General features: G+C 43.9%; 1 protein-coding gene across 1 annotated transcript; it reads left to right on the top strand.

The window, feature by feature from the left end:
* The first annotated feature begins 6,909 nt into the window (after positions 1-6,909).
* Positions 6,910-11,512, top strand: prss35 (serine protease 35). The gene is made up of 2 exons (XM_037454505.2): positions 6,910-7,082; positions 9,175-11,512. The coding sequence occupies exon 2, from the start codon at positions 9,194-9,196 to the stop codon at positions 10,466-10,468; it is 1,275 nt and encodes a 424-aa protein (XP_037310402.2). The 5' UTR covers positions 6,910-7,082; positions 9,175-9,193; the 3' UTR covers positions 10,469-11,512.
* Positions 11,513-11,960: the final 448 nt, after the last annotated feature.

Genomic DNA, 11,960 nt, shown 5'->3' with positions numbered 1-11,960 from the left:
AACTTATGACCATGATCTATGCGGTCTGCATGGTACACAGCCTTCATTCCTTGTCTGTGTTTCGACTTTTGTTTATTCCTTTGGGGCTTTTTTGGTCAGGAAGGGGAGGAGGTAGACGAAGACAAATACAATTACTGAGAATAAAAACCACCCACAAACCCATTGTTTTCTCTCTCACCTTCAGTTATTCTGCAGCGTACTGACAGCAACACCTGGCTGCACTTCCTGCATCGAAGATGATGCCGATGGATTCACAAGCCTGGTTGTTAAATGTAATTACAGCTACAGAGGGGGAAACTACCTTCTGATTGCTTTGGCATCTGCCTGTATAAACTATAGGGAAGGCAGTGGATGTGAAGGTTTGAGCAAGGTGGGTCCTTGTATGGTGAGTTAGCAGTTTTTATAAAGTACAATCCTGCTCAATGAAAAAGGTGGACTTCATGCTCAGGCCATTGTCTTTCAATTGGCATTACATTTTTTTAAAAAGCTGTTAATTTAGCTGTTTTCAGTTGGAAACCTCTGTCATAAGAGCAGTGGGAAACGGGTAGAAGACCAGACCTGCTGTTTTATTTTTTTTTCAACATTAACCAATGGTTTTAAGCAGTTTCATTAAAGCTACAATTGAAATCTGGGATTTGGTTCACTGGTTAAAAGAGGAGTTTAAGGTGTTGCAGGGACTGTAACAAACGGAGCCAATGGGTGAAGAGCTTGAGGTGAAACGGTCCGTCTCTCATGTACATAGGGTGTGTTCAGAGTCTGGCGGAATAAGAATTCCACAATTCCCCCAAAAGCCATTGCAGTTTTACGAAGTGGCAGCGCGTAGATACAAGTTTGATCATTGGCGAGAGGAAAATCTAAACAAGATGCACATTTTCTCCTTTCGGGTACTTTTATGAGGTTGTAACTGTTTTTGTTTTGGCCCTGAACACAACACACACAAAAAAGCTGAAAGGCGTCGCCCCCGCTGAGCAACTTCAGTACCATGGGAGGAAATGGGTGGAGGGGCTCCTGAGGGATGTTGCACTTCCAAGCCTTCTGCCATACAAACATACATACATACATACATACATACATGATTGATTCTTAGCTCTCTCTCTCTCTCTCTCTCGCTCTCTCTCGCTCTCTCTCTCGCCTTTTCCTACAAGTTCATACATGACCTTCCCCCAGCACCTCAAATCAATGGGCCCTTTCACTGATCACTCCTCATAATGACCCACTGTTTGAGCCCACAGATATTTGGGGAGGTGGAAAAAGAGAGAGAGCTTTGAGCTGCAGCTTTTCTGTCGTGAATTATTAGAGAAAGCTGGGTTGACACGAGTGTACGAGATTGATCATCATAGGCCTGGGCGGGTTGCAGTCTGCACGTACAACTAATTATTAACTGAAAATATGCAAATTATTATCAGCATTATGATATAGAACTGCCTTGCTCAGTTTCGTCTCACTGGAATTAAGGATTCCGACTACTGAAAAAAAAGATTCCAGGTTCAATGTTCATCCTCAAACCATTATCTTCAGTCCACTTGTGTCCCAGCGTACCCAGTCCATACAGCGTTTGTGTCCCAGAGCAACCAGAACCACTCTCTGGTCCCATTGCACTTCTCAATTTCTAAAACAGTTTAAGCTGACAAAGGTGAATGTCTTCAGTAAACAAGGAAGTTACTTCCTTCAGGATCCAGTAGCTTTTTAGCATTCATTCATGTTAGCCGGATTGCACAGGTCACGTGTCCCTCAGCACCCGCGCCGGCTGTTAATTCAATCATTTATCAAGATAAATTAAGATAAATGCAGGAATTACCAAGGTGCACACTGCTAATAACAGCCACTCCCCTATATTTTATTTGAACTGTGTGTGAGACCAAACACTGAGCTGGAAAATTTGGCTCGAGAGCCAAAAACATTGGCGTCGCTTCTCTGGAGCTCCGCCCCCCTGCTGCCGTAGTCCCACCTGCGGCTCCTTCTCTGCTGATTGATCTCCTTTCTTTTGTCCACCAGGACTCTTAACTTTGATCCTTGATGCTACTTAAAATGCAGCAAACTACATCTATTGTGATAATAGATAAGCAAAGTAAGTGAGTTAAATTACAAATTGTGAAAATCACATCTCAAAACAACTAGTTATCAGTTACTTCGATCCCTGGTATTAAACAATACGTTTCTGTCTGTCTGTGTGTGTGTGTGTGTTTTACTTTAGTGCATGAAAATGCATTTAAAGGTTTGCCTCTGAACCAAGAATGACAGCAAGATGAAACCAAAAAGAAACAACTGCAACTGAACACATTGAACATGAGACAGAGCGAATGGCAGAGAAAGTCAAAGCACTACATGGCATTAGGCAGAATGAGCCGCAGAGGCGTCATCATTGCACTTCAACAAAAACCCCTTTCTTCTCCGGGAATAAGGACAGGGATTAGTGTGTTAACCTCGTCCCACAGTGTGTTGATTTAACCCTCTGACCCTGCAGGATATGTGAGTGTCTCATTCTTTCAACATGCAAACACTCCAAGGCATTTCTTATCTTCCCGCTTCATTCTTATCGAATGAAATCATTGCAAGCATTTGTTTTCTCAGAAAAAAAGAGAAACTCTGTAAATCTTGCATGGGAGATGTCAAACACTAAATACTTTCACCAGCTTTGACATAATTTCTCTAATATATGCAATGTTCAAGCTCAACAAAAAATGTTAGTTTCCATATCCGCCCTCCTCGCACATGTCTCTTAATCCGGAAGTGAGTTTTGAATTGTGAAACACCCCTCCTTTTCAAACCCTCATAATAAACAAGAGCTGCGTCGGGGATAAATATCACATTTCACCATGTTTGTCTCATCGTGTCTAAACAGATTTACACACTACGGATCCGTCTGCTCGACTGCAGACCTGAAATGTTGATTCCAAATGAGCTGGCAGATGTGTATAATCTGCAAAATAAATGTTTGGTGTACAGTGTTTAAGTTTTTGCAAAGTGGAGCTTCATGTCGGACCAACATTTGAGCCAACTTTTGTTTGGAGCATTCGCTCCACCCGGTATGTACACATTATTATCAAGATATGAGACAGGCTTTGTGGAGTTTGTTCTCTTCTGGGCGAGTGCTTTGACTGCTGCGGCGGATGAGGTAAGAAGACACTTCACAAAGACCTATTCTCTTCCTCTAAGGCAGAACACTGTCATGTATGTGCTGTACAGCAGCAGCACAGGCTCCCTGGATCTGACAGAGAGGTCAGTGAGAGAGATGTCTATTTTTGGTTTGCCTTTTTAAAAGAAGCTTGGCTCTTAAATGCCATTGGCTTCTTGCTCCTTTGAGCATTACTGTACCGGAGCACACATTGCTAGATCATCAATCATGTCCCGGCAACCTCAAGTGTCCAAATACTATTCCTTTGCATTCATGAAAGAAAGGGGCATGGTTTGAGTTTTTCGTTGGCGAGGGGATGGTGGATGTTCCAGGTGCATGCAGGTCTGTGATGTGGAATGATGATTTTATTGCAGCAGGGGATTATGGCCAGCTTGTGTAAGCATAAGGCCACACACAGTTTGAGGGGCTTGAAGGTGATAAAGGCATACATACTTATCTGTTGTACAGGACAGGCTCAGTAGTCGGACAATCTGCATAGGAAAGTGCTGCAGGCCTCAACCAAGGAAGATCTTTTAGAGGTTCTCAAGTCGTCCAAGAACAGAAAACCTCAAGAATCTTTCCGCGAATGTCAGTGCACAGTAGATATTTGCTGATTTGAACAATTTTGACAATTGTATTGTTTTGGGGGGAGGGGGGGGATTAGGTCAACTTTCAATTACACATTCATATTTCCATTTTCTGCTGATAACCAGGGTTGCTGTAGCAAGTAGAATTGGTCCTCCAGCTTTTCTTGCAGGCCACATGGGGTATGTAATCCCCCGCACGCCGTTCTGAGTCGGCACCACGGTCTCTGCCTGTAAACCCGCCAGTGAGAGATACGTAGATCCACAAGTAGGCTTCACCACGACACTGCAAAGAGCAAAGTGCCCCATTAATCTGCCCTTTACTGTCAGGCTCCATCTAACCATCACTGAGGTCTAACAGGATGTCCACGGTAACCTGGGCTATTTTTCTTGGAATAGTGACAAACCTCCAACGTCAAAGCGAGCAATCAAGCCTAATCTCAAAATCTTGGGCAGAGACGTAACTTCTCTGAAAGGTTGAGTGTTTCTCAAACGTACTGACGAAGGTGCCGTGACCCGCCTTCACAAGTCCATCTTTGCGGCAGAACTGTGGTTGCCTGTTAATTCGCACATTAGATTCAAAGGAGCACGTGTGACTTCAGTCGGCCTTTCATCACATACAGTCTCGGCTCTGAGAAAGCTGGCGTTCCAACCATTTACCCAAATATTTACTATCAAAAAGGTTATAAACTGCATGTGGATCTAAGCAAGACCTTTAACTAACTGTCCCATTACTGTTGGAATATATACATAAATATATATTTACTATATATACTGTATTAATGTTTGTGTAGGTGAGAGAGAGAGAGGTAGTGAGGTAAAGCGTCCTATCACATCAATGGCGGTCTGTTTGGCACGGAGCAGAGCTAAAAGACCATTCAGTTGTCAAAATAAAGCCTGTGGAGTGCACTGCGGGTCACTGCTGCCCTCTGAGTTGGTTGATTAGTGTGGTCTGTGTCCAGCAGTAGGCATCTTTTAATGTGCAATGCAGAGGTCCTCTAATGCCACTGCATGGTACGACATTTCAGTTTTAGCTGTAGAGCTGTTACATTGTCTCCCTTTTCACTGTTAGACGATCCATCAAGTGGTCTGCTGTGTAAAAAACAGGCAGGCAATGTATAGATTGAGATTTCAGTCATGGGTTGGATGCCCAGACTCATTTTAGAATGAGGCGGAACGTCTGCCTGCTGACCCATGGCGGTACATCTATCAAACACCTGGACCGTCAGAAGTTTTGGTCGACTGGGCACAATAAATAGAGAAGGACGGTGTGTGCTCAGCTCAAAGGTTCCCTGTTTCAGTGTCATTTCTCATATTCAATTTTAAAAATCACTTAATCAATCAGTTTCTAGTAGGTACCCATATTTCTTTGACTCTGTTTGTTTATGTTAAATTCATGTTATTTCTTTCCCCAAAGTATCGAGGTGGCTAGAAATGTTTCCATGCCAACTGGGGTGTCCACCTCGGCGCCGCCCGGCTCCTGGCCTAAATAAGTGTAACCATGTATGTGACGAGGACAGCGGTGGCTTTGGAACCCAACAGAAGCTTCAGGAAGGCCCGTCAGAGAGCTGTGGGTGATGTCACAGGCACAACGTTTTTTTCTTTTTTCCCACAGTCTGTGTGGCATACGCCAAGCTTCTGACTTTGTTATAAAGCACCCGAGTGTGTTTACGGCCGCAGTGGTATATTTTCATTGCCCGGGTCAATCTCCTTAAATGTAGGTGTTTCATTAGCATGCTAAGCTTGGACGAGGAATCGGACCACACCCAGAGAGAGAAACGTAGCTGTAGTAGTGCCCACATGGACGGGCGTCCATCCGGATCCTCAACGTGCCCGTCGGGGGTGCTGCCCACCCGGGGATTCTCTCATTCACACACAGACTCAGCGACTGGTGTAATTTTACAACCAGTTTGCCGACATCAGCCGAGCTGCTGGGAAGCCTCCTGTAAATCAAACTGACGGACAGAAGTGATTACAAAAAGATCAGGGTCAAATCCAAATCCCCCTCCAGCCAGATGTGTATCCTCACACTCTCTCCGCCCTGCACTGGCTCCCAGCCTCTCCCTCATCCCACGCACGTCACTGTGCCTTTTTCTCAGCTCATCGAGACTTCTGTTGGCTGCTTGATGCAAAGAGTAAAGAGATCTGAGAGAGTCTCACTTCTTGTTACGAGGTACTCGAGGCTCAGAGACACCGCTCTTCAACCAGACAAGGTCTCACATTTCTTTCTGTCATGCATGATTATCATATACATATATATTCATACAATTAAATGAAATCATATTTAGAAAAAAAAACCTCTTAAGATACGATACCATGCAGGACATTTGCTTTATGTAAATTCTTTGATTATGATGAAGGGGGGTCTACATCTACCTCAACCTGTTATAAAGTAACAGGTTGAGGTAATATACCTAAATTCAGCACATATTGGGGTACTTGAGGCTAGCAGGTCCGGGTGGTTGTTTTGACAAGGAGGAAGTGTGTGTCACACAAAAACATTCTGCCTCAGCCATTTTATGCTAAATGATAAAATGCTAAATTGTAGCATGAAGGAAAATTGGACATGTAACTGTGAATTTTTTAACATCGTTTAAAGGAAAGAGAAAATCATCTTTCACCACTTTCCTAAAAAACTTCTCACGTTGTTTAATAATCTGAATGCTTGTTGGAAGCCTCAGGTGAAAGTTCACAATATAAATGAAAGATTATAGAAAATAACAATGATTCTTCCTCTCTCTGGGTAATCCAAAACCTGTGATGTGACAAGCACTTGAGTAAAAATGGACAGTTGTGATTATTAAATCAACACATTTCATCTTTTGGGTGCATTACAGTTAAAGCTTCAACGTCTGGTGTGTGCACCTCGCTGGACGAAAAGTGCTGCATCTGTTGTGGCTCGCACAGCTCACAATGGAAAAGGAAATCTATTGTGGAGTGAGCAGCAGAACTAATTCCTTCCCAGTCCTCTGAAGGTCCGGCTGCGAGGCCTGCTGCACCGCGGCACACCTCCCGTACCGGGCTGCTGCTGCTGCTGCTGAATAGAACACTGACTTCACCCAATTCAGCAGTTAGTTGGATCGCCGGGTCTTGTCCCACCCACATCTGAACAGCTTTTGTTACAAGGGGGGGGGGCAAAAAAGGCCTTTTCAGATTCCTTTTTTTTCACTCCTCCCCTCCTTCCTTCCCTCCCTCCTCAGCATCAAGTGCAGCCTCAGCGGAGCGCCCCAGCTGCAACTCTCTCTCTCTCTCAGCAGAAGCCATGAGGAGAAGAGAGCCGTCACCCTGCTGATACCAGGACTCTGGGATCATATTTGTACATTTCTAGGGAAAACAAACAATACATTGCGGATTTGGCATATCTATCAATCGGATGCAGGCAGGTAGGAAGCATTTGTCATTTATTGCTGTTTATTTATGGAACCATGAGGGAAGTGTGCTCTTTAAAGCTTTTTTTCCTTTTTATTTCTAAGATGTTTTCAGTTTTCTAATAGACTTTAGTTTGTTTTTTGCTATTTTTTCTGGATGGGTGGACCCCAGAAGATTTAATTGGATTGTTGTACAAACCATTTCTTATTTTTATCAATTTTGAACTATGCTTTTAAAAAAAATCTGTTTAAATAAGTTACTTTGCAATTAACAGATTAAGGAAGAGAGGAATTGGGGTTTCTTCACATTTGAAATCTAATTTAAAGGTGCATTTATTTGTATTATAAAAGCATGTACAGCTGATGGTTACCTTTAGTTATTTTTGAATGGAGAGAGACTAGAGATGAAGAGAGACTCGTCTTTGATAATTACTAAAATATATTAAATTGTGTTAAAATTATGTTTCTTGACACCTTATTGTCAAGACCTAATGAGGTATTTTCCCTTGCTTTTCACCCTGGAAGCTCTGTTCCTAAGATGAAGATGTCAAAATCAATGAAACGTTTTTTTTTTTAATTAAACTCGACATTCAAAAGAGATCCATGCCTCATCAGCACTTTGGTCACTCTGTCTCCTGGGCCTCTAGCTATGGGATGGAGTGGGGGCACACTTTTTTGTTCAGCTGACTGCAGTAGGAAAACTTGTTCAAATGAGCGCCTTCTATGACCAAGAGCTATCATGGCAGCATATCAGCTTCCACTCAATGGTGAATGTAATTGCAGGCTTTCATCTGGATATTTGTTCTGTCTGAGTCTAGCAGTGGGACTGTGAAGCTGAACAGAAACTTAGAGTCACTTTTGTATTCTCATTTATTGAGGCTGTTTTACAGCTCTTGTGGGCTTGTATTTTATCACTTGGGGCCGGTTAGATGTTAGCCACTGGATATGTTTTATTGGAATCCGTGGTACACCGAAAGCCGACTGGTCTCCTTTGCATTTGCATGACAATGCACTTATTGGCAAACAAACCCTTGTTATGCCTGCAGAGGATGGTGTTGCATTTGAATGGTTCATAGGGGATGCCTCCCTCCCTCTCAGTGGCGTCTACGTGGAGCTCTGCCAAGGCAGGCGCTGTCTCATTGACAGGGAATGTGTGGTTGTGGACCCTCCGGATTATGCAAGTTTCAGCTGCATTCCACAGTTGGACAGTCTGTCCGTCACACACCATCTAACCCCTATGATTTCCCCTATTGTGTGACTTCATCACCGACTCTCCTACCCTGTAGTTAAGTGATGGTCTGCTGAATGTATTAAACTTTATCAGGGATATTGGCAGCATCACACTCATGCAGTAAAAAGCATGCACCAACAAGCTGTCCGGAACGTCATTTGAATGCCCAACGAGGAGTCGAGTGGAGCTAAGGAAACCAGATATGGCCATTACTGAAGGAGAAGGTTAACCATTGTGGCAAACCTCCAGGCCACTGTCTCTGCCCATTCGGAGAACCAGGGTTCATCCTCTCCTCCTTGCTGCCCGCAGCCTCCAGCAAGAAACAGAGGACATTAATCTCCTGTCAACCACACAGCTAATGCTTTATATGTTTTACTTTTCTTTCCCTTTATAATTGCAATGAGTATGAATCCATTTTAAAAAACTGGACAGTACTGAGTGTGTTTTCTCTTAGAGAAACGCGTGTCTCTATTCTGGGCTACTCTGCCTCCCTGTGGCCATACATGAGTCTGTTTGTGTGTCCTCGACCTGTAGGCCTCAACATCTAAGCTCAGAAATGTTTCAAGCTGACAAACTGATATTTTAGGGAACAGAAAGAAATCATTCAAATCTGGAATCAACAGGAATCATGATTTAAAGGAATTATGAAGGGTGTGGTAATGGTCTTCTGATATATTCGAACAGGGATTTGATTGCTTTGCCTAAATGAGTCCAGTGGTCTGCTGATGTCAAAAGAGGAAATGTCACATGGTGCCCAAAGTGATTATCAAAGAGGGGCAAGCACATGTGTACAGAGCTATAGATATTATACAATTATTAAATTTTTTCAGCTCTATTACAATGTCTAAGTCTTCCCCTCCACTCTTTATATTCCAGAGCCAGGCCCAACTTAACGATGGGCCCCATTCCCCTGTGTGTGCTGCTTCCGATGACGGTGCTGGCCACGGTGGTGGCTGTAGCTGCTGAAGGGAATGCAGTGGACGACGAGTACACCTGGCCACAGTGGAAGGTGCCTCTGGTAAGGAAAAGACGTACAGTGCCTCTCGGCAACCCAAACTTTTCAGCCCATCCTCAGCCGGAGCTGAGCGGGACCTGCGGGATAGAGTGCCAGCGCCGCCTTCCCGCCACCTCCCTGGACGACCTGGAGCAGTTCTTGTCCTACGAGACGGTTTACGAGAACGGCACCCGCACGTATACCTCCGTCTCGGTGCAGGGCCTCAACGAGGTGGCCGCCTGGTCCGGCAACGCCTCGTCCGGCTCGCGCCACAAGCGCGAGGTTTACGGCCCGGACACCCGCTTCACGATCTCAGATAAGCAGTTCTCCACCAAATATCCCTTCTCCAGCACCGTGAAGATCTCCACAGGATGCTCCGGGGTTCTCGTGTCGCCCAGACATGTGTTGACTGCTGCCCACTGCATCCACGACGGCAAGGATTATCTAGACGGGGCGCAGAAGCTCCGTGTTGGTATTCTGAAAGATAAGTCCAGACGAGGGAAAGGAGGCAAAGGGAGAGGAGGGCGAGGAAAGGGCAAAAGGAGAAAGGGAGACAAGGGCCAAGAGGAAGTGCAGAAAAAGGGAGAGCCAGGAGAGAAAGAGGACCGTAAAGGAAAAGGCAAAGGCAGAAAGACCAGGAGTCGGCGAAGTGCAGAATCAGGGAAACCTTTGTTTAAGTGGACCGGGGTGAAGAAGACCCAGGTGCCTAAGGGCTGGTTCAAAGGGGTGTCCAACGGATTGACTGCGGATTATGACTATGCTGTTTTGGAGCTGAAGAAAGCCCCGAAGGTCAAGCATATGGATCTGGGTGTAATCCCCTCGGTCAAGAAGCTCCCATTCGGGAGGATCCACTTCTCTGGCTTCGATGATGACCGCCCTGGTAACCTGGTGTATCGGTTCTGCTCCGTCTCTGAGGAGTCCAACGACTTGTTGTACCAGTACTGCGACGCCAAGCCCGGCTCCAGTGGCTCCGGGATCTACATCCGCCTCAAGGAACGTGGCAAGAAGAAGTGGACGAGGAAGATCATTGGGGTTTTCTCCGGGCACCAGTGGGTGGACGTAAACGGGAACGGGATGCAGCAGGATTACAATGTGGCGGTGAGGATAACACCTCTCAAATATGCCCAGATCTGCTTTTGGGTCCATGGGGACTCGAGTGAGTGCCAGGTAGCCTAAGAAAAACACCAGCAAACACTCTCTCCACACAAGGGACACCCTACCTACTCTCTTCCCCCAATAGCTTGCCATCATCATAATGTAACTAGGGGCCCAGGCGACGGCCTCTACTCCTCCTGCCTCCTTATCACCTCCCTTGCCTCCTAGGGACTCCTGCTACCGTGATCCACACACACAGCCATACAGACTCACTGTTGACAACAACAAGAACTCGTCAGTGCATCAAGAGAACTGTGGCTCTTCAGCGTTTCTAATTTATTTGCTAGAAAAAAAAACAACCAAGAAAAAAATATGTTTTGTATGTACTTAAGATCGTTCAGATCTGCTGTTTAGTTTTATATATATTTTTTAAGATTTCATCTATTTGAATATTATGTGGGAAGAGTGTAAATTAAAATGTTAGTGAGTTGAGCCCCTACATTCTTCTCAATTCCACCAAAGCTTTGTTTGGAGAGTATTGCAGTTTTCTCCACCACCACTGTAAAGATGACTTTGACAAAAGACCCAGATTAAATATATATGTAACTTTGGTTACAATTGGACTAATAAGAACTATGACATAATTGGTTTTATAAATGTTTTTAAATTGATGTAACTGGTGTTTTGCATATTGTTTATTGGGAAATGTGTTTCTTCTTTTCTCTTCACGGTGAAATGTGGTTTCATTGTTGCACATAATTGTATTGGTGCTTATCCAGAGGACGGCGTGGTGCTAATTTATGGAATTATAAACCGTTTTGGGGCTTTAGGGGGTACTAGGAGACTTTTCAGAATATATTTTGATAGCCCAGAACTGTAACAATGTATTTCATATAAGGCGACATCTGGGGTGTTAAATGGAGATTAAACCATTGAAAGATTTCTCTAATTCTAAGGGTTAAATGAGATTACCAAGGAAATATCACAAATTTAAATCTGCAATATTATATTTTTACTTTTTTAAGTTGATGTTCCAAAAATGTATGCAAGAATCCTTGTAAATACCAAATACCTGAAATCAACGATGCCAACTGAAGACTACCAACCATTAAACCAAGATTACTACATGCGTGTTTGTGTTTGTGATTATCCTAATAACAAAAGATCTAAACTATACACTGGTAAGTGGGCACACAAAAAACCTACTAACTCAACAACAACTAATTGTTTTACTGGGGGGGAGAATTTATTATTGGGCTCCCCTTAAAAATAAATGTTGAGGAAATCTGCATATCATGTTGAATGTCTCCATTAAAGCTGCCCTAATGAATATATTCTATATGTTTAATGAGACATGTCATATAACAGCAATGAACTATTTGGCTCAAAGCTTTAAACAGGCTGGTGGAGTTGGCAGCGAGCTGGGGCAAATAGGGGAGCTTATAGCAGCCAAGGAGATATATTTCTCTCATGTGATGAATACCGAATGAGAGTAAATATTGGATTCATGTCTGTCAGCTGGGAAGAGAAATAAATAAAGTGTTGCTGTGTGTCTGCTGTAAGTGTAAATAAA

Source organism: Pungitius pungitius, chromosome 11 (genome assembly GCF_949316345.1).
Source record: "Pungitius pungitius chromosome 11, fPunPun2.1, whole genome shotgun sequence".
In the NCBI taxonomy this organism is placed as follows: domain Eukaryota; kingdom Metazoa; phylum Chordata; class Actinopteri; order Perciformes; family Gasterosteidae; genus Pungitius; species Pungitius pungitius.
Note: the sequence above shows the minus strand (reverse complement) of the source record. Positions and strands in the feature narration are given on the sequence as shown.

Bases quoted from the DNA above. Each gene is read 5' to 3' on its own strand.
- prss35 (XM_037454505.2), top strand. From the start codon at position 9,194: ATGGGCCCCATTCCCCTGTGTGTGCTGCTTCCGATGACGGTGCTGGCC.